General features: G+C 39.8%; 1 protein-coding gene across 3 annotated transcripts in view; it reads right to left on the bottom strand.

Moving 5' to 3' along the window:
- Nucleotides 1-23,787, bottom strand: part of JARID2 (jumonji and AT-rich interaction domain containing 2) — a 224,376-nt gene that overhangs the window by 86,143 nt on the left and 114,446 nt on the right. For all 3 annotated transcript variants that reach the window (XR_007888493.1, XM_051609208.1, XM_051609207.1), the window contains exon 3: nt 13,112-13,253. Coding sequence is in view for 2 of the 3 variants with exons in the window: in XM_051609208.1 (XP_051465168.1) it covers nt 13,112-13,253 (142 nt within the window). In the remaining variant the exon portion in view is untranslated. The remainder of the gene's footprint in view (nt 1-13,111; nt 13,254-23,787) is intronic.

Genomic DNA, 23,787 nt, shown 5'->3' with positions numbered 1-23,787 from the left:
GCTCAAGAAGATGCAACTGAGAAGCCAAAAATAATGACCATAATTTGGAGTAGAGTTTCATGTTGGAAAGTTTCTAAGACTGAAATAAGAGGAGCACAACACGGTTTAGAGGAAACCTGGAGTACTTTTGTTACCTGAGCTATTTTCATTGAATTGCCCTGTAACAGCAAATCAAAATGTAAAGGAGAGATTATTCCATTCTTACTATGAATGGCACATACTCTTTGTACTCCTGTCGAATTAGCAACCCTGCACGTACACTGTAGCTTCAGAGGAAATGATGCAACGTAGGACCTTCAACACCAACACACTCGGCACAAAAGGCTTTGAACAAGCAATCTGTGGGTGAAGAGGATGTCTTTCTCTACAACTAAAATAATCAAGTACCCAAAAAGCATGAGACCCAAATCAGCATCTATCGATTCAATAAACACTTAATTTTACACTAACCAACTTCAACAGAGGTAGAAAGCCGACATGAGACGGGTAAAAGCCTGGAGACATACATGGCAGAGAGTACATGGCAATACTTTCTGATGGCTCATTCTGTGGTGTAAAACTCCAGCATACAAAGAATAACATAATTGAAAAGGAAAATAAACAAGACCCTTTGCTGAAGATCTGGAAAAACAGAAAGATATTAAGCAGGGCTACTCCAAGTGCAGTCAAAATCAGGGGCTCTTAATTTATAGCATTCTTCAGCCTGCAGACATCTTAGTAGAACATCTGAGCCACTGAAATCAATAACGAGTAAACAGTGTCTTTCAGTGGAACCAGGATTTAACTCGTGTTATTTAGAAATGGATTTTGATATAGTTGTGCTTATAGAGCACTCTCAAAATCCTCCTTCAGGGGGATTTCTTTTTTGTTTATTTATGAATATCTACATTAATTTAGTAGCAGAACATGGAAGTGGTGACATAAATACGTAAGTCCAAAGTCAGACACGTGTATATAAATAAAGCATACAAGTAATAGAATTTAGTTTTACTTTACTCTTCAAAACAATAAAGAAGTATTACTCCAATCTTAAATCCCTCAAAACTCTGCCCATTAATTTTGAAGATGGAAGAGACATAACAGTGATTAAGTGACATGCAAGGCCACACAATATGGCAAGAATTTGAACAAGGATGTTCCCCATCCTGTACCTACTGTACTAGGCTACAAGGAGATACTGTGGTATCATTTTACTTGCACAAAGAGGAACAAATGTTTTATGTTCTAGTAGGGTCCTGTGACTGTAAGCTTGAAGGAATAAACATCCTTTTTTGCATGTGTTCTTTTACCAAATTATTCCAGTTAATTCTCCTGATAAGAACAGCATGGCCTTTCCTCAAATGCTGTTTTCCCTGTTTTTACCATTTCTCATCTGATTCACCTTTAAAGTTTATTTTGCAGTCCATTTGGAAACTGGATGCAATTAAATATTCTTAAACTGGTACAGCATGCAGCACATGCGTCAAGTGGAAATTTGGTGCTGAGATTTCTACATAACAGAAATGAAATAAAACTGATAAAAACCAAACCCTGATCGCATGGTAACAGTTACCTAGGCATGACTCAATACTTACAAACTTAATTTTCAGGTAATGAGAAGATTTCACAGGCCTAGAGACATAAAAGCAAGGTTCTTGGAAATTGTGCCACACCTGGTTTGTCTCCTTGGTCTCTTACGAATCATCTGGGTGGGATAAACTAGATTTCAAGAAAAATCAGTAGTGGTCAATTTTTCTAGCAGAAGACAAACAGAAAGTCCAAGCACAATGAGATACTGCAATTAGCAGGCCAGCTTGTTCTCAGGCTTCTGACCCAAGAGTCAAGGAGGTTGAAAGTTTTCTCAATCCTTGTTAAAAAAACTTTATGTTTTTCAATGTGCAGGTGTAAAGAAGACAGCACTAAATATAAAAGTAATCAAGAAAGTCCCAGCTGCTCACTTTCACAACAAACTAGACGTATGCAAAAGAAAAACATGAGACTTCCTTCTAAAAAAAAGAGTTGATTACAATTTTAGAATAATTTCTTTTTAAATACACACTTTGCTTGACAACTTGCAGAAGAAATTGTCACAGGGCCAGGAAGAATCTAAGGCACAATGAAAAGGTTTCAGAATCTCTCCTTCACCTCACCAGGAAAGAGGAACACAAGAGACAAATCCAAGAGCACCATTATCCCAGAGAGCTGAGCTGATCAGGACAGCCTGCCACCACCCAGATGGGTGATGCTCCTCCTCTTCATCTTTCCCCCATGGCCACCTCTGCTGCACTCACTGAGGTGCCCAGGGTATCTGTCTCTGAGACCAGTCCCACTAACTTAGCACAAAACCATCTGCCTTTGCTTTGAGCCAGCAAAAATGGGGTCAGGGGAAGCACAATCCTCCTTATCATGTATACCCTGGCTGGACAGTGGGCCATTAAGCTGCGATTTCAACCCAATGCTCTCAACAGGAGGCAAAGTGATTTGCATTATCTGACCAACAGCCCAAGGTAGGGTATTTATGCAGTTGTAAAACAGAGACTTCTCAGTAGGCTCCTGATGACAGTGCTCAGCAGGCCAAAGGACAACAGTGAAACATCTAAATTAATAATCACCTAGGGCAAGGTCTTTCAAAAGAAGGAAGGAAAACCTCTGAAGATGCAGATATGGTCATCAAAACAGCAGTGCAGCAACATCAGCTTTCTGGATGGGATGTCGCCTTGGCCAGGTACTTGTGGGAGACCTTCCTGGTTGGAGAGCACACTTCAAATCTCTTTCCAAGTCACTCAACAAACCACTAACACCAAACCATGGACACTAAGTGAAATAACACTTCTCCAAGACAAGGGGTTCAGAAATAAAACAGCACATGTGGAAAGGAAAATATCCTCTCTGTTGCAGAACAGTGGACTACCCAAACTTCCACACTTCTTTCTTAAGGCTGGAATGTATAAAGCTGCATAAAGAGCTATCAAAATTATGATGAGGTGCAAAAAAAAAAAAAAAGGCTCTCAGACTTAAAAGGCTAACAGTGTGTTATCTCAAGTTTTCATTACTTCATCGGAGAAAATTTAACTTGCACTAGAATATGTTTACATTGAATTCCAAAAGCTGCCATTTAAAATAAATAAATTCTAAAAGCTATCCTAGACACTCAGCATACATACACACACGTTACCAGTTAATTCATTTTGCTGAATTATGACTCTGATGAACAGCTCTTCAACTGTGAAGAAAGATCTAATCAGATAATAGCTCTAGCAGTGACCCTTTTAACGAGGCATCTCCTCACTCTTATGCTCATACCCCAGATTCTTCATTCATATAAATGAGTATCTACTATTTTTCATGAAAGTGAAAACAGGGAAACGACATGTTGCAATACAAGAGATGTTAGAAACCAGGTCTCTGCAAAATCTACTTATGTTATTGAAAAGATAAATAACAGCTGCAGTAGTTCCAGGAAAGGAAGAGAGCAAGGGAGGAGAAGAGGAAGAGTGGACAGTCATCTCCATAGTAACTACCACTGTGAAACTCAGGGGAGAACTTGTCTGAAAGCTGAAAGAAGAATGCTACCAGTGGAAATAGCCTGTAATACAACTGGAAGGGGAAAAAAAAAAAAAGAAAAAAAGAAGAAAAAAAAAAACAAAACACAACTTGCAAAGAATTTGCCACATGGTCAATGATCCCTTAAGCTTTAGTTTATTTAATCAGAGCCAAGAATAAATACCAAGAGAGAAAAGCAAAGAAGGAAAGCATACAATCAAAACATAATGATGACATGGCTATTACTGAACAAATTATTTAACAATAAACATACCATTAAAATAGTAAAAATACAAATGTTCAGGTTAAGAAGAAAAAAAATAGCTTCCCTCAGGACAAGTTGTGCTACTGGATGCAGTAATGGAAGAAAATAAAGGAAAAGCACTATGCCGGCATAAGTTAGGCCATATATATATAAATGTTTGTGATTTCTGTATCAACACAAGAGACCTGAGAAGATTCTAGAGAAGATACTTATGGCAAAAAAAAAAGATCTAGGCTTTTCAAATCCAGTTAAGAGCTAGAAAATTCCAACATTCCCAAGCTTCAATGCTAATAACGTGAACTGCCCTGCTTCTGACCAGTGCTCACACCTATCCCACACCTCTCATCCATCTGGGAGTCTTGAGACCCACTTCCTACTTGGGATTATATCTGCATTGACCTGACCCATAACAACACTAACACCCACACTGCAGGCAGTGTTTTGGTGAACCCAGCAGTAGCCCACGCTCACGCAGCCATTTGGAAGGAAGATGCCAAGAATATATTCCTACCACTCAAACACTGTCCACATCAGCCATTGGAATAAATACAGAGTAAGATTTCCAATAGTTTAGTGCACATCAAAGTAGCATACAGTATAAATACAATCTTCAAACACATATTAAAAAAAAACACAAAAAAACACCCAAATATACTTAAAACTCAATGTTAGGCTACACTTTCACTTTAAAATATTGCAATGGTGCACTGTGTTTTTCTTAATATCATTGTCTTTGCAGAGCACATAGGACAACATTATTCCAACCCAGGCTGACTTTTAATTCAGCACACATACAAAACACTCAGGTCAGAAATTATGTTGTATGCAAACAGCCCATGGTAAATCTCCTCTAAATGTCCATACAAAAGAAACTAGCTGCTTTCACAAAAGCTTGCTTAAATATTAGTTAAAACACAAACAAGGTCTTGCATTTAGCTGCAAGATCTTCGGAGATCTTGTTTGGAGACTGGAGAAGCTATAGGCATGCCGTCTACTAAATCATGTCCAGCCTACCACAGCAAAATGAAATATTTCTTCTGGTAATTCAGCCTTACATTCCAAACATTAGACTGAATGAATGAAGACATCAGGAGCTCACTGTTACTACACAGTAGAAAACATCAAGAATCTTTAGACTGTACTTCTCTTCCCACATCCTTTGTTTCCTAGTCCTTTAAAGACCACTAAAAAGTGACCTTACTTTATAAAATTGTTACAAAAGTTTAATCTCAGCAAACTACTTACTCCCAAATATCACAGCATTTTACATCTTTATTTCAGGAACAGGTTTCTGCTTTTCCATTCTTGGCCTTTTATTCTTGCTAGAATTATTTTTACCTGTTGAGATCTTTTCAAGCTCCAATTTTAATTTTATGCAAGAAACAATCTGTTTCATTTAATTCTGAAATATTACACATGCTTAATGGTGCTGAATGTTTTCTCATTAAGTCATCTCTTCTTTTCCAAAAATTTAAGACCATAACAAATGCTAGGATGGCTAATTTCTAGGAATCAATATTTTAAAACAGAATCCCATTCTTTAACCTAACAGAAAAGAATCATGGCATTGACATGATCTTTAAGATACAATTTCATACTTTTTTTCTTCCTGTCTTGATTTTAAGTTCATTTTGGGGGAATGATGAATGTAGAAATAAGTGGAAAGACACTCATTTGTAATACATGTAAATGTTTGGGTTGTTTTTTTTACTTATTTATGCTGCAGGATCATGGAAATTTATTCATGGAGTGAGCAGAAAAAGACTGGGAGATCTTACGGGCCTAAGTGTTTGTTTGATGGGGATGCAACAGTTTACCTAGGAGGGTAACACAACCCAAAGCAAAAAAAACATACATATTTCAGCTTATCCGTGTTTTCATTATTTAGGATGAAGTGGCCTGGCTTTGGAACAGCAGCAACAGCCAGAAACAGCTATGGGCACAGCAGCAAGTCCATCTGCTGACATGACAAAATCCCTGGGAACACCTACGACATGTAACATTTCTTCTGAAGTAGCATGGAGTTTTAGAAAGAAAAAACACTCACTGGCTGCCCAGATACAGTTTTTGATGGACAATGGATTTAACACCAACCTGCCTTTTTAAAATGCCATCTAAGTAGATTGTCCATAGAAGTCCTACTCTCTCAACAGGAGAGTGTTAGGTAATTTTCAGGGAGGAACAAAACAAGAAGGTTCTAAAAAGATTCAAACTAGGCAGGTGGCTCCTCTCCTCGAGATCTCAGTGGCAGCAGCCTGGACACTTGGCTGAGCCATCAGTCATTAGCTGAACTGTAACATCAAGCTAAGAAAAGGGCAAGCAACAGCACAGATGCCCATGGAAGACAACAGAAGTCAGATGCCACAGAGTTATTTTAACCCAAACATCTAGCTAGAGTCTTATTGAACATTGGCTTATGTGCATCAGAAAGCCTCTTTCACACTGACACACAAATTTGCTTGGGAAAAGTGCCTTTCAGTACAGAATCAATTCTTTCCTGCATTGGTTCATAGAACCTCTGGTATTTAAGCAGTCAACATCTGGCCTGTCATACATAGAGCTGATACATATGAATAAAGTGAATGAGTAGGGATGGGCTATCAAGAAACTGAAAGAGCATTTGCCACACACACAACCACAGAAACAACTGCACCCATCCAGTCTGGCTTTGAAAACTCCCCTGGTCCCTCAGGGATTGAGCTCAAGGTCATGAAGACCTCCTGGAACTCTGAATCCTGACCAGAAGGTGGCAAGTGAGGACAAGAAGTTTGGACATTGCTTAGCACTTCTCAGCTGCTATAAATCTTACTTTCATAATTATTAAATCACTACTTGGACAAGAAGTTTACATAGCTGCCTACTAACAAAGTTAAACCATTTCCAGCTTCTTGTACCTTGTTATGTCTTTGCCTGATAGATAGAAGAATCCATGTCCAAAACTTCTGTCCAAAACTTCTGTTTTGTTCCTTATGAAAATAGTGAGCAAAACATTAATCACCTGATTTTTTTCCTTTTCAAGCTACATAGAATGATCTCCTTGACTAGCATTATAAAGAAGGTAATCTGTCTTTTTACTATTCCTGTGCAAATCCTCTCCAATGGAGTATTATTATGTTTTGTTTCTGAGGCTTATTATTTAAATATAAATGTGCTGCACTAAAAATATATTCCAGTCATATCAGAATTTCCAGAAGGGAGTAAAAAATATCAAATTATTATACATAAATCTTACTGCCATTTTAGTTTTATTATGGATTGATGTAGTTTTTCATAACCATATAACTGTGCAGATTTGCATAGCCTACTGAAATCAGGAAAAAAAATAGAAGCACCTGGTTGATTAGTGGGATTACATTAAGTGGTAGCAGCCAACAGCTGAACACAAATATATCATACAGGGTTTCAATTAGTGAAAAGACTATTCACTAAAAAGGTCCTGGAAAAAGACTTTGATACTATGACCAGTCTCCCACTTTTCACACCTGAGTCATAATACACTGCTCTCTCCATCACCTACAGTACCAAAGAGAAATCCTTCACAAACTTACACATGTGGGAACAGGACTGACCTTGTTTTACATCTTGCAGTGAAGGTGCTAAATCTAGTGCTAAAGAGACTGTTCATTATTAACTACAAAAACACTGTGACATTAAAGAAGAATTAAGAAAAACAACCCCAAGTCCTCTCAATCTTTTGACAGCTCTGCTCCAAGAAAGATCAAGTTGAAAAGGAATACCATTATAATAAACCACTTAGATTAGCAGCTTGCCTAACACACAGAAGCTTGCCTACTCTTGACTGGCTTTTTTTGTGCTAAGTGTGCAATATGGCTCTGCCAGCCTAGCATCTGTGCAGCCACCAGCCAAAGGAGACCAGTGACTTGCCTTGCCCTCCTTGGCCACATACTCCCATCTTTCATTTGACAGATCTTGACACTCATCTTGCCCCACGGTGAGCCAGTTCAGGGAGTTAAACTGGCATCTAAAAATAATAAAAAAAAAACCAAACAAACCAACAAAAAAGAAGACAAACAGGAAAATGGAGCAGGCAGCAGGAAGCCATCATGAGACAAGGGGCAGGTGCACATCCCACCAGCTGTTGGACACAACCACACTTCTGATTGTCACATGCTTGAGACTGCTAGCAGAAAGCTGCTGTATTAATTAAAGACATTAGAAGATTCCTAATAAGCAATTTCTGGCCAATCTAGCTGTGGCAGTTTAAAGCACTACAACTCCCCAGTGCCACTGTCCCTTTCTCCTGCTGCCAGCAACTTTCCCTGTAGTAAACTGGACCAAGTGTCTTTTGTAAGCTGCACACAGCCTCAACCCAGGAAACGACATGCATCCACTTTGCCATTCCTGCAATTGGGAAAAATTTCTTCTACACTGCTTTTCTTCTAAGCAAAACAAACCTCTTTGTCTCCCTTAATGGAGAAAATATTTTAACATTAAGTTAAACAAAAATCCCAATTTAATGCTTACTGACTTTTCACATCCTCCCACTTCTCAAAGCCTTCTATCAACAGAACTGTACAATACAAGATAAACTCATTTGAGCATTTTAGAAACTCCTTGTGTGCATTTCTGGGAAGGGGCCAGGTAAATGAGTAGCCACCTGATTAGTAACAGGAAGCAAACGTGTCTGCTCTGCACATTTCTTCTTGGGTAAGGTGAGCAACTGCTGCAAGAAAATATACAGCTGTCTGTGCCCATGGCTATTAATTGCCAGCAGATGTAGTCTGAAGAGTTGCCCATAAAAATGTATGAGCATCCACCACGGTGACTCAAACACCTTTGGCCTGTTGTCTACTGACCTTCTCAATTGAGAATCATAGCTGAAAACTGGAGATTCATACCAAGAACATGCAGCTACATTGAAGTTACAGTTATCCACCTTCAGCAATTACCTTTTTTGTGGATTTGTAAAAGATCATTCAACCTGATAGTTTATCAAGCATGTATGCCAATGCTTTTGCTAATTTCTTTCAAATCCATTGAACAACAGAACTCTCACTTACATGGCAGCTAGACAGCAACCCATTACACAACAGATTCAGTGTAACATTTGAATGCTTAGCTTTTGCCAATGTTAGAATAACACAGGCGGAAAGCCTCTACTCAGGATTAACCCTCTGCTTCCTTTCACTCCCCCTCCCCAACCTGGTCAGTTTTAACACACACAGCTCAAACCACTGCAAGCATTGTCCATTCTTTGAGTGTGAACTCAAACAAATCTAAGTCCTGAGCTTGCCACTGTTGCCACTCTTCCTTAAACCCCATTTTTTTCTGTAAGTAAGACTTAACAATTTTTTTACTGCTCTGGAGACTCTGCTCAGGAAAAGCTATACATGTACCTCTTTCCTCCTTACCACCACAAAGCTATCACCGTTTACACTTAAAATGAAATGGAGGTGGGACTTTCCCAACTGGTTGCAAACCTGGCTGTGTAGGAAGCTTCCTCCAGTCCCAGAGAGCAAAGGTGTTAATTACTGACAAACTACCTACAAAGACTAGCTAGAGCCATTTGAAGCCTAGCAGCACTGGGCCACAGTAATCAAAAACCTGGTCCACAGTATCTTAAGCGAGTTCTTTAACAAAACCTGCAGAATTACATTAAATCTGCATACTTTCACCAGAACAACCATCTCTTTCATCCCATTGCAATGCTCTCTTCATGGCATGTATGCCTTTTAAATCAAGTGATATTACTAGAAGAGGTTGAAACAAACAAACAAAAAAAACCCCACAAACAAAAAAAACATAAGCAAACAAAATTTCTGTGATAAATCTGAAGTAGTGCTTGATTGGGGGTTCTTACTGTTGTGTGATGCAGCTTGCCATGTATTTGTGAAATAAGAAATACTTGGCAATAATCCCTTCACTGGTCAACAGGCTGGCTAGAAGGGATTTACCTCCCCCACAGACACTTGTCAACACCTACCTATTTACAACTAAGTCCTCTGAGCTGTAGCTCACTAGGAGTATCCGCTGCTTAGCTTTGACACAAGGAAATCCTACATCAGAGATGGCTGGCACAGTAAGAACACAAGGCAATGCTAAATGCTAGCAAACTCACCCTCCATTCAGCCTGCTACAAGAATTGGCATTTGCTATTCATCCAGGATCTCATGCAAATCATCTCTGAAACTGGAAGAGTTTGGATCAACTATAAATGCAAATGAAAAACACACATGCTGCATACGCGCATGAAACTATCTCCTTATTTCATTTATATAATGTGACCTGCTCTAGCAGGAGGGAAAACGCTGCCAAATCGGTCCACTGAACTCACCAACCTGGGGACCAGAAGACTGCCAGACATGGTGGCTGGGAAGAGGAGGATGGAAGAATCTGGGAATAGACCATTTGTTTCCACAGTACCAGCCTGCCATTACACTGAAGAACAGCCTCCCTTATTTACTGTGCTTACTTGCTCAACACTCTTTTTATTTCCATCACTGGTATGAAATACAGGTGAACTAATCCTGTAGAATATGACAGGTTCAAGTTTCAAACAGAAACATTGCTGCCATACACAAAATAAAACCCCATAACCCAGGAAAAAAAAAAAAAAAATTACATATACCCACAGTTCAAACACCACAGGAAATCTGGTACTCAAAAGACACTGTATTATACAGACTAAGTTCCGAACACATATACTTTACTAACTGCACCAATCCCTAAAATCCTTTCACTGACTGTATGACCAGCCATACACCGCAGTATTTCGAGAAGCAAAACGTTTTTTGGGGGAAGGTAAAAAACTGCATGAAGTACATGCTAAACCTACAGTGTTCAAATTTGTATTTTAGTACATGAATGCCAACAGTTGTGCACACAGCTGAACAGACAACTGAAGTGATTGATTTTGAGGAAGCCCAGGGGGAAGACAAGGAGGGTGCAATTTCTCAAAACTTGATGAGCTAAGGCAGTGAACTCATAGATCCCATTTCCATCTCATGCCCTGTCCTCACCCTTCTGCACATCCTTTGTCCAGCCAGTATTCCTGGCACAACTCTTTGTGGGATCCCAAGATAACCTGGATCAAGGAAATACTACATATTCAGCCAAACAAAGCAAAAAAACCAAAAGGAAACAAGAGAAAGACATTGAACCACTCAACATGCTGCAATACAGCTTAAGAGAAGAAGCCCAAAGAGATCTGTCTGCAAAGGGGAAGCTGAGTTTGTTTTGGGTGGAAATTGAAACAAAACAGGAATGTTCTCCTTCACAGCAACTGCAGCAACAAACACAGTGTTACGTCAACAGTTCAAGATACATGAAGAACTGAAATGATGGCCTGTCTTCCAAAAAGCCAGAAAGGTAGTTTTCATCATAGCTTCTGGTTTAGGAGGTTTTTTTGGCTTTTTTAATCAAAACAGGCACTGAGTTCCCCACTATTAAGCTGCTTCTCAAGTGTCTGAATTTCCACAGCCAAAAACTAGCAAATATTCATAGAATCATTTTGGTTGGATAAATACCCTTGAGATCACCGAGTCCAACCATTATCCTAGCACTGCCAAGTCCACAACTAAACCATGTCCCTAAGCACTAAACTACGTCTTTCAAATACCTTCAGCGGTGGTGGCTCAGATACTTCCCTGAGCAGCCTGTTCCAGTGCATGACAACCATTTCAATGAAGAAATTTTTCCTAATATCCAATCTAAACCTCCCCTGGCACAACTTGAGGCCATTTCCTTTTCTCTTGTTTTCTTCAAAAGGATTTTGCCTGCAATACTCAAATGCCACTTCATGGGACAGTGATGTAGCAATCTCACCCATTTCTGAAGCTGTACTGTGCAGGGCACCAGAAGCAGAGAGCACAAGGGACAAGACCTCCTGCCCCTTGCCAGCCCCAAGATAGAAAGCAGATGCCCCCTCAGGTGCACTGGCAGCTGCTCATGCAGTCATGCTGTGAACAAGAGATGAAAACTCACACAGGTTGAAAATAACAAGCCCTAGCAAAAAGTCTCAATCTGTCTTCCTCTCACTGTTATTTTTAATCCTAACCAGCTCCTTGAGCATACCTGTGGTATGTAGGTTCAAGGCATGCAAGCAGTTGTGTCAGCATGGCTGAGGAACAAGGGGAATGCAGAGGGCAGCAAATATTCCTTAAGGTAACGTGCAAGCATCTACAGTGGATGTCTCCTAAATTTCTAAGCAGAAAGCCTCCATTAAATCTCATAAAGCCAAAAATAAACACACAAATATTTTCCCCTGACCAGCAGCAAGATGCAATAAGCTTTACAAAATTTCTACCAGTATAGAAGATAGGACAAATTTAATTCTGATACACCAGAGAAGCTATGTGGGCATACTGACTAGACTTAAGAGTTTGTTGCTCAGGGGTCGAAAAGGTTGTGGGGACTTGGGCTGGGGCATACAGAACAGGAGAGCATCCAGGAAAGCACCACTCTTCTCACCCCACTGGGCTTCTCAGCAGAACCATAAGGTCACACAGAAAACATGAATATCTCTTTTGTTTGAAGGAGAACTTTATTTCATGGTTCATTTTGGCTTGGGACTAGGATGCAAGGAGTGTGGAGGAAAAAGGCTGAGAAAGCCTTTTCCATTTCTCTCTTTCAAATGGCATTTTTCAGACAGCCTATTTTGGTTCTTACTTCATACAGAGGACAACTCCCAGCCTCCTGCATTCTCAGCATATTTTCTATAATATATTGGCTTGAATCCTACTATTTTAACCCACCATTTGCACATTCAGGGTAAAAACTCTCAAAAGTTCAACAAGGACCTCTTAGCTGACTTCTAGGAAAGAGGAGACAGCTTGCTACAGTAGTATCTTGAAGTAGTCCTTTGCAACCAATACCCCCCACAGTGCTTTATTATACAGTTTCTTTTCTCAGAAGCATCTGGTTTCTTCCTATCTAACTTGATGTGGTTTCATTCACAGAAAATTAAAAACAACAACAGTAATACGAAGTACTTTGGTGATGCTTTCCTTGAAATTGCACACACGTATGTGTTGACATGTCCCTGAGAGGCCAAAGCCAGGGGAGGAGGACAAAAGGCAGGAACAGAGAGAGTCTTAAGGCACTTAATTTAGCAATCACCTACTACAAAACAACTACTGCTTTTCCATGCTTTCCAAAACAACAACAAGAATCATCTACACCAATGGATTAGGTAAAATGTTCTATATCCTCACGGTCACTAGAAGGACTCCACACTGGAAAGTCTGTTTATGGTAGGGCAGTATGTGTAACCGTACCCTACTGATATGATAATACAGTCAAAACCTTATAGCACAAAAAGGACAAAACAAAACCACTATACTTTAATCATAATGCACTACTGACCTTTTTCTTGAGGGCCCTTCTTCAAAATCTGAAGAACTAACATCGTTGCTTGTTGAGGACACTTGGGATGCATCATCCTTCTCATTCTCCAGCTGTTCTGATCCCGGTCCTAATCCTTTAGATTGGCCATTAGTGAGAAGTCCTGAAAACATGACAAAGTAGTACACAATATTCAAACCTGCATTACCAGTGCCAAACGGATTTTATAATAACTCACATGCGACACTAGCAGTAGAGAGTTGATGGCCAAAGCAACCATCTTGCAAAGCGATATGCTAATAACATTCATGGAGGTATCCAATTAAGAACCTGCCTGATTGTATGTTTCCAATTTGGATAACTGTAAGACCCCAGTCCCAAATCACTACCCTACAGGTGTTTGCAAACATATGTATAAACTTACACATCTCTTACTCAAAAAAGACACAGCTTAGAGTAATAAACTCAACCCTATTTTACAGATCTCCTGTTGACTGGCTAGACGAGAGCCTTTTGTATTTCTCTGTAGATCAATATAAAATTAAGCTGCTGTTTTTGTCATTGCCTTGCTCTTCATTCTGCTGCTTCCAACTACTGGAATTTATGATTCTTTAAAAAAAATAAATCCTAAACCCCAAAGGGGTGAACATCAAACATCTGTTCCTCAACTCTGGTTCTTCTAGCCAAATGTCACTCAATTACAGAAACTGCAGAATGCCAGTAAAGGTGTATGAGGCAGGGAAAAAGTCTGCTACTGCTGCCTTCCCTTTTTTATCTTTTCTCTCCTGGAGGAATACTATAGCAAGTAGTGTCACACAGATGGAAGAAAGCACTGGGCCCTATACAAGCATCATGTTTAACCAATTTTGCATATCCTACAAAAATTAGTAATATAATTTAACTCTTACAAATGGCAGGCAGACAGTGAAGCCACTCAGACTTAAGGAAGAATTAAAATAAGAATGTATTCTTCAGAAGGCTTTGAGACAAGAGGGAAGAAAATTACTAAGAATTTTGTCAGCTCAGTATTTACTTGGTGTTTTAAAAGCTTATTACCAGAGGAGCTACAATTTTATCCAGAAGAATGCTTTCCCATCTCTCCACCAAAATACTTTTGCAAATGGCCTAACAGAGCTCTGCTTCACAGCTTTATTTCCTCAGAGAAACAGTGAGAGGACTTCCCTCCCTCAGTCATTTTAGTCCCCCTTTTTATAATTGCAACTCAGAAAAGAAAGCAGGGAAGGGACTGATCCCTTCCAAGATAAAATGGGCAGCAAGGCTTAAGAGTACTAAACCAAAAATGCTTGATCATAACAGGAGTTCAAAATTTCTATCAGTATTACATTACCACTACACCATTGCAGACCTCTCTTTTCAGGGAAATCACTGTTCAGCACTATCAATGCACTTATTGCATAACTGAGTAATCAACTAAGCTGAGCTTCAAAGAGACACCAAAGCAAAAGCAAAGGATCTCTTCCAGCAAGCTGCCTGCTCCAAATACTGGTGCCTTGCCCACAGCCAAATGCTCCCTCACCACAAGGCCATTTATTCACTGCTCGCTTGGGCACTACATCTGAGTGTGATATGTCATCTGCTAGTGGGCTCCAAATCTTTTAGTGCTTCTGATTCCAATCCAATCACTCCAACTGCTGACTTTTAAACAGCCTCATCCAAAGTCTGCATCATATCACTCTACTCTTTTTCCAATCAAATAATTCTGAAATACACCAGATCTATCTTGACTTGCTTTCAGAAGTGGCTACATGGTGGCCACACACTGCAGATTTTGTACACTGTTTTCAAAATGCTACGTACATAGCAGAAGTCTGGTGGTTTTTTTGTGGGGAAGAAACAGTAAATTGGAAGCTCAGTTTTTCTCTTCCTAATATGAAGCCCACAAAGCAAAGGTTGAAAGTAAGCATTTCCTTCCTTCCTTCCTTCCTTCCTTCCTTCCTTCCTTCCTTCCTTCCTTCCTTCCTTCCTTCCTTCCTTCCTTCCTTCCTTCCTTCCTTCCTTCCTTCCTTCCTTCCTTCCTTCCTTCCTTCCTTCCTTCCTTCCTTCCTTCCTTCCTTCCTTCCTTCCTTCCTTCCTTCCTTCCTTCCTTCCTTCCTTCCTTCCTTCCTTCCTTCCTTCCTTCCTTCCTTCCTTCCTTCCAAAACATTGCTTCTAGCCAGCTTGAGACTGGCAGGGAGAAGTTAAATTACTCAATTTACATTTTCACTCACCTTTTGTTAAATTCCTTTTGAAAGGAATTTGTTGTGACCCAACAAATGCTACAAATTTCAGAATCAGCACATGATACTACAACAGGGTTTGTCATGTAATAATACAATGATGCCAAGTGGGGTAACAGCAACCCTTCAAAGCACTCCTGAGGAAACGAGTGTGACCTTTTAAAAAACACTGAATAGATAATATTTCTATGCTGAATTCACCCTCACTAGAAGCCCTAGTGCACACGTTTATTCTTTAAAAAGTTCCAACTTTTGCTTTGCATTTTTCCATGAAACCACTGCTGATAAAATTTACAATTTTTGAACTCCAGAGAAGTCTAAATCAAGCATAACATTTGAGGCCTGATACTCCATAACTTAAATCTCACAGCAGAATTTGATTAGGTTTTCCAAAAGCAATATTTGTTCTGGAGACTTGCCATATGTAAAACCCAGCAACCTGAAGTATATGAGTCAAGAAAATCACCTTTCAGGTTGTCAACTTGCAGGCACTTGGAAGGCAATTTTCATTCATCCTTTCACCCTGCCAAACCATCAGGGCACTTGGGAGACAAGTAAGATTTGTTTCCTTTAGGGAAAAATAACAGCTTGTCTACTATTATTCATCATAACCAGTGCTATCCCGAAACGCAGTAATATCGCTGATAACTGAAGTTTACTATCATCAGCTGAAACCAATTAAAACAAGTGCTCTAAAATGGAGGCATAAAACTAAAAATGAGAGATACTGATAAATAATGGCAATGGGTGTCAAGTTCTACAGGTTTTCAGGGCCAGCATAATTGCAAAATTCACTGTGATGTGATGAAAAACACAGACAGCCATAGTCCACAGCCTACTTCCAAGCACTGGAAAGAGCACACGCTGAAGTAGGCTGTTATAAAGTTTATTGCCATTCAATCATTTTTATATCAAATGCATTCCATTTGCCCCCAGATACCTTTTCCTTCAAATGCCACTCCTGCTATCTCTAACTGAGATAAACCACCTTCTTTTCTGCTGCACATCAGCCAAGCTATAAAGGGGCTGCAGGCCCTAGCATGAGGTGCGGACCCCCTGGTGACACTCAGCCCCTATGCTCAGTAATGAGCTGACATTCACTCATGGGACATACAGATCTGCTGGTGCACTGCAGGAACAGAGTTCTGCACACATCCAAACACATAGGTTTGACTCTCCGAAGTGAGCCAAGCTACAGGAAGCAGCAAGCATTCATGTTTCTTAAAAGCTAAGTACTGCAGTTGTGTACACATACAAAGAGGGAAAAGCAACTGAGCAAGAAAATACTCTTTTGCACAGTCGGAAGAGCTGAATGACTCTCTAATCCTGGCTACTTCAGAGCACCCAGCAACAGTCAAGGAACCAGCATGCCACCAAGAGCCAAATAAAATCAAAGGGACAAACAGTTCCTCCTCTAGTGCTTTTCCTATGGTGGTGCCCTTCAACCTCTAAATCATGATGCTAGCAAGCCCTGGCTCATGGCAAAGCCCACGATGGGTTACGTTCTCAGCTGCTGGAGAGCTGGCAGCAGCTGCCTGCCTCTTGCCCACTGGGCTCATCTCAGCTCCAGCTCTCACTGCCTTCTCCCCTGGCAGCTGGACTCATGACCAACCATAATGTCTGAATAACTAGGCAGAATAAATCTGGACTGATAAAAATAGATCTTATTCCTGTAATATAAAGTGTTTGTTCTACTAGTCAAATTAGACTTTTTAATATTAAAACAAAAACAAAAACAAAAAGCACAACAACCCAAAACCTCATCAAAATTAAATTTGAAAGTATAGCAACTTGGATTATAAATCAGTGTAGGATTTATTACGTGAAATAATAATTTATATATACAGTGAAGCAGTGTATATTTGCTACCAAAGTTTAAAAGGAACTGAAACACTGAATGGCTCAAAGTCACTGAATAAACAGTCTTTTAACTCAGTCGCTAAAAATGAATTATTTAATTAAATCAGAAATACAGAAACTCGCATATCAAATTACATATCTGGTCCCTTAAATACAAAGTCCTGGCTCTAACTGATCAAGACTAGATACTCTGGGAGAAAGGCCAATTACTAATTCCTAGTAATTAAAACTCCTAGCTTAAAACTGAAACATGGAGATCTTAACATCCTTTAAAAAGTGTCAACTTCACATTTTTGCTGAATTCTTTTTCAAACTTCCGATTAAGCTGCAATTGCAAACTGCAATTTTAGTTAAGCGCTGCTTAAAAAGGAAAAACAAAACAAACAGCAATTGTGAATATTATATCTACTCTGGTACAAGGTGGGGAATGCAGAAAAGCCCTTTCTGCCTCCTGCACCCCAGTTATTATTGAAGAGACTTCTATGACCTCCTTTTTATTTGCCTTCCACAGCCTGGATGTTTTCAAATCTGTTACTACAAGTTTGTTTGTTTGTTTCACATGCAGGAAGGGCTCTGCAATGAGCTGAACCATATCCTCTAGGATGATCCAGACAGAATACAGATACAGCACAGCTTCAGAACCTTCGCAGAGTGTGCTCCCTCTTGTTCCCACTGCATCTCACTATCCCCTTTGTATCTTGACTGTAGTTGTTAACTGAGAGGAGGTCTTGCTGAGCCTTCTCCAGCAATAGCCACGTCCCTTTCACCAAAACCAGTGTGTGTAAAGAACAGTTAAAGCTGCTTAAAGGACCTTACCTCGTAACAGCCTAGCAAGTAAGACTTCCTATTCCAGTGCAGGCAGGCCTTAATTTATTTTGGTACAGATTCGCTAATCTTAAGATTTTTGATGATACACACTTTCAGCAACAATCTACAACTATTGTCAAATCACGATCTAAGCTGTCCCTGGTCATCTGGAGAGATGGCTGACAGGCACCTGCAAGGAAGGTCTTAGGAGCACCTGAATGCATAATGCAAAATCACAGTACCCAGGAACGCACCATACAATAAAACACCATATAGGTATAAATACACAGGGTGAAAGCAGAAAGCAGCAAACATAAGGGAAGATGGGAAAAATGCAAGGGAGGGTTTGGGGTTAGTTACTTGTTTTTAAGAATAGAGGAGATTACAATTACTGGTATGTTCTTCATTATTAAAGATGCTGAGTAATCAAGAAACCAAAGAGGAGCATCTGAACAAATCTCAGTATCATGTGTTCAGTTGCAAAAACTGGTTGGGTGAAGGGTCTTTCACAATGTTCCCAAAACACTATTTCTACATCATTTTATTCTAATGCCAGCAAGGCATCTGAGCATGAGTATTTCCATGTTCTTACAAGAAGACAGCAACACTTATTTTAGTTCGCCGCTTGCCAGTCCTAAGGCAGCTTAGGAAAAGAAATAACATTCAATTGTATTTCCAGTCAGTTCTCCCAGTCAGAGGCAACCCACAAAGCCATCACATTAGAAAAATCAGCAGTCACCACCACACAAACACAAGCCAAAGACATCAAAAGTATTAACTGACCTAAATAAGAGAGATTTCAACATGACTGCATTCATAGTTTTCTATACAGGATTAACATCAGCGAGTCCACACAGTTCAGGGCTGGGGGAGCCATACTGCACACCTCAGCTATATGTAAAATGCTGCTCCCAAGTACTTCTTGACCACACAGGGACACCCATTTCCCACTGCCAAGAAATACTGGGTTTGCCTCCTCTCAGCACTCCCCTCCTCCCTGAACCCTGCAAGTTGAACCCTCCAGGCTGGTACAAAGGCCCAGTTTCCAGGGCAATTGGCAAAACAAACACAAGTTACAAGAAGTTAAAAAAGCAGATTTACTCGAAGCAGCATTCTCACAGCACTGGGAAGACTGTTATTTTTGAGAACATGCAATAGCATGGACTGTAGTTATGTAGGCACAGAGCTTAAGCTTTGCTAATTTGTGGAGTAACATGCCCATCAAAACTTCCACTGTGATTTTCATCTTTTTGCACTGTCCTGTTTGGGGGAGCTGCCACAAATATTTGAAAGCTAGGTGGTTAATCATTCGACATCATGGTCTGACAGGTTTGTGTCACCTGAACATGGACAAGCTCTTGGGTATAATTGCACCGTGAAAGAGCACCAAAAATAGTTATATGCCTAAAATATAGAGGCATACAAAAATCACTAACTTCTGCTCTTTAAGTATTTATTCTGGCCCTTAGCTTCACGTAGGTAATACCCTATATGAAAACAGACATAATAATAAACTGATGGCTTCCCTACACCTCTTGTTTTCCATCCACCCAAGAATTACAGAACTTAACAGTTATGTTATGAGCTATAACTTTACACAAAAGTTTACTTGGAAAAGTATTGTTAATGAACAGTCCTCACACATTTTCCAGAAGTTCTAGACAAATAGCTGCAATACAATACAAATAGCGGCATTACAATACAAATCCACATCCTGTAGTCTGTAAACCCAAATTTATCTTCTACCAACAATGTCCCTACTGATTAGACTACGTGCTGAAACCCTACAAAAATCTTGGTAGGCATGTGAAATAAAACCATTAATCATCTGATGCTAAGTTTAAATGTACCAGTACCTCTAAAACATCTGCAGCATGCATTAATCAGCATACTGTACAGTTACTGTATTTAGCTGTTTTATAGCTATGCACAAAAGATAATTTAGTTTTATAGTGCAAATGCCATCTGTCACATCATCACAGCATGACAAGGTATCACATTACATATTAAATAGACAACACGCCTCAAAAATAAGGCCTGCTTTCATGCCATGGCTGTCTTAGAGCCTAAAAAACTGGGTTTTCCTGGTAGTAACACTTTAAAAACATTTTTATCTGGAATAAGAGATAGCTATCCCCTACTTTTTTTTAGGATGCCTGTCGTTAAAATAAATGCTCATTTGATCTCATTTGGTAAAGCAAAACCACAACAGTTTCTGTCTCTAAAAAAAAAACAAACAACACAACAATAAAACAACAAACCCCACAGCATGAAACAGTCGTTGTTTGTACCACGTGATGCCACCATGATGGTAATTAGCAGTATGTGGGCTTTTCAGATGACAAGCCACTGGACATTAGGTTGATTGCGGTAAATAACAGAGCATATGCATAAAACAATATTGTTATGCCAAAAACTGTTAGCAAATAGCTTGTACAGTCTTCATAAATGACTAGAAGAGTGCTTTTATATGTAGATATACATCATTACTGTGGAAGCCAAGCATGAATGACATTACAGCACAAGATGTATTTGTCAGCCTGTCAAAAGACAAGATCACCAAAGAGAACTGATTAAAAAATACAGGTTGAAAGAAGCTACTTACTCCCATTACATCTCCATCCAAAATTGCTATTAAGCAAACAAAGATGTTTATGTGACTGTTTCCTGCATATGAGCCCATTACCAAGTACCTCTTAGCAGTGCTAACTGAAATTTTATTGTTCTGATGTTTCAACACAACACTTCTAAGGGTCTTTTGTTTTTGTTTGGAGGGTTTTGGTTGGGTGCAGTGGTGGTATTAAACTGGTAGAAACAAGAATATTACAGTAAAAAATGAACCTAATTTAATTTTGCCAGGAAAATACCCCAGGCCATAGGACATACTTCAAGACTCAGTTTTATTTATGAAATACACATCTGGAAGAAATTTTAAAAAGAAAAGCATCTACCAATGCCTGCAACTTATCATATACCATGAAAAATCTCACCTCAAGTCTATACTTCTGTTATTTTAGAAATATTCAAAGGGACACACCTCTTTGATTAAAAGTAATTTTTCCACTTAAAAGTACACAAAATTGTGACTCCCTGTTTCCCCCAGGGAAGGCAAATAACCCCTTCTGGCACCTTATTCTTTTTAAGGCAGAAGGGAGGTCATCAGCCTGGGCTCTGTGGTGGCATAGCCTGGACAAGGGAGGGAACAGGAGTACCAGACAGGCTGAGCAGCAGGGTAGGTGTGCATACAGAGGTCAAGCAGATAGCAGCAGTAATGCTGACTCCAAAAATTTCTGGGGGAACAAACAGATCTCTCCTAAGTACCTTTCCTACAAATGCAGACAGCTGACTAAGTCAAAGCTTCAAACCAAAAATAGATACCTCAAAATACATTAAAAAATAAAATAAAATAAAATTTTAAAAAAAGGAAAAATTCATGGGGGGAACGAGGGGAGGAAATTCAAGAAACAGCTGCCCCGGGTCCCTAAAGCTAAGGCTGTCCCAAAGGAAGCAGAACAGAGAGGAGGAAGCAGAGCTGATGGCCACCACCCTACCAGCTGCTCCTTATCTCTTACACCAGCACCATGGTGCCATTGAGCTCCTAACAATTGCACCTGGAGCCGTATAATAAAAGGAGAGCAACAGCTTTTCTAATAAGTAGATAGTAGGCTGAGTAAAGGTCATTAAGTTTTGACAGTTCATTTTATAGTACCATAAGCACTCCCTTTTAGAACTGGGGAAACTAGCACCTAATACTCTTCCTATGTGTTTCCAAGAAATCACCAGTATTTGACATAGGCCGCTTGCACCCAGCTCTGTCCCCCAGTTCTGCTTGACTGCAGTCAGAAAGCTTGAGAGGAACAAGCTGATTTCAAATGCAAGATCATAGCTACAGACATTTGCTGTTTGGAGAGATGTGGGTAGAAAATACATAAAGCCCTTTACAAAAGCAAGTGAACACAACCACCAGGAAGAGAGCTCAGTTAGGACTTGGGGACCTGGACTCTGTCCAGATGCAGCTACCACCCAGCAGCTGCCTGTTGAGAGGTCACCTCCCTCCCCGAGCTCACCCACCTGTAAAATAAAGGTCGTGTGATCAACCACCACAGTGAAGGGCAAGGGAGAGGTACAGACGGTAAGCACAACATGAGAAGTGGGGTTATTATTAAAATCCCTCAGTGGTGCGTGCCTCATGCTGATCTTGGCGCTGGACACAGTGGCTTTATTTCTCCCTGAGGAGAAAAAGTGCCCTTTGATTTGCAGCTATGCCGGGGACATCTGGCCAACAGGACGTATTCTCTCATTTGGTAATAACATACACAATCTGGAAATGGAGGTAAACAGGCATTTTATCTGAAATTACAGGCACAAGCAAGTCCACAAGTGTAATTTATCTCTATTTAGTTCAACGATAGCAGTGATAGAAAAATGGGCATAACCACTGAGAGAGAGAAAAGTCTAAGCTCTCAGGTATTAACAAAATTATCAGTGACATATGAATAAATTATTCGCTGGTGTTTATGCCAAAACCATCATATCTTGTTTATCCTGCCTTTTCTGAGGAATTTTACGGTTGAATGGAGAACCAGTAGGTTAACATCCCCCAAGAGGAGTCAAGGAAATCCTCAACGTGCCTGTGAAAGAACGCATTTGGTTTTAAACTTTTTTGTTTCTTCCAGTTTTATTTGGTTTAAATCTATTTGGCAGTTATTTGGATAAAAGTTACTGACTCAGTTTCTAAAGCATTTTTGCCTGTTATTGCCTTCACCAATATGTGTGGGAGAGTGCATGGATTATTCTGGTAAATGAGAATTAAGTAAAGCAAGCTAGTCAGCATTTAAGTCTTTGTCACCTATATGTAAGCATCAAAAGAGGGAAAACCCTCCCCCTTCTAAATCACTTTCACAGATCCATCTTAACTGTAATAACCCCTTAGCAGCCCTATTTTTAGTCAATTATTTCCCTCACCTTGGCATCACTGGAATTTGCTTTTATATTCAGTAACACTCTCTGTTTCAGAGTTAAGCTTCTACTAGGAATGGATGGACAAAGGAACAATAAATCCATACTTCAAAAATATACCCATACCTTGGCACCAAGGGACTCAATAGATTAGTAAAAATGGAAAACAAAAACATTCTGGTATTTTAAGTGCCATGAGAAGGAAAGCAATGCCAAGAGCATGTCTCCAGACAACAGCTATTCTACACTAGAAAGTAAAAATTAGCAACTGTGTCTCCAAAGAGTACAAATGAAGGAGGAAGAAAGAAGGTAAAGACAAACAGTGAAGCAAGGAAGAGTCTGCTAATTGGAAGAAAATACAACATATGAATGTACAAATAAAACAACAAGGGAAATAAAAAGGCATGCAGTGTTTCACTGCTAGCAATGAATACTTGGGAGCCTGAAAAGGGAGAGATGTGCAGCTAAAACCCAGAGGCTTAGCAGGTCCTGACTATATCTGTTATGATATCTAGGAAACCCTTACAGGCTGTATCATTCAAGAATGGTGTATCTGCATGAAACTGGAAACAACAGCAAAACAGCTTCGTGATGAGCATTTGCTACATGCTTTTTCTCTCACGAAGCATGGTTCCTACTGATCTGTGGTGAGCAATAACACAAACTGGACAGGCTTACAATCTCAGCAGGTGTAGGTGGTAAAAGCCCCATTTCTGGAACCAGAGTCATGGTTGGCCAGCATCCTGGGCCCACAAACATGATCACTGGCAGAGACTGGGCCAGCACTCCACTGTGCCTGTCTGTGCTAGCCCAGCCCTTCAGCGAATCAAGAAC

This window comes from Apus apus, chromosome 2 (genome assembly GCF_020740795.1).
Source record: "Apus apus isolate bApuApu2 chromosome 2, bApuApu2.pri.cur, whole genome shotgun sequence".
Lineage (NCBI taxonomy): Eukaryota > Metazoa > Chordata > Aves > Apodiformes > Apodidae > Apus > Apus apus.
Note: the sequence above shows the minus strand (reverse complement) of the source record. Positions and strands in the feature narration are given on the sequence as shown.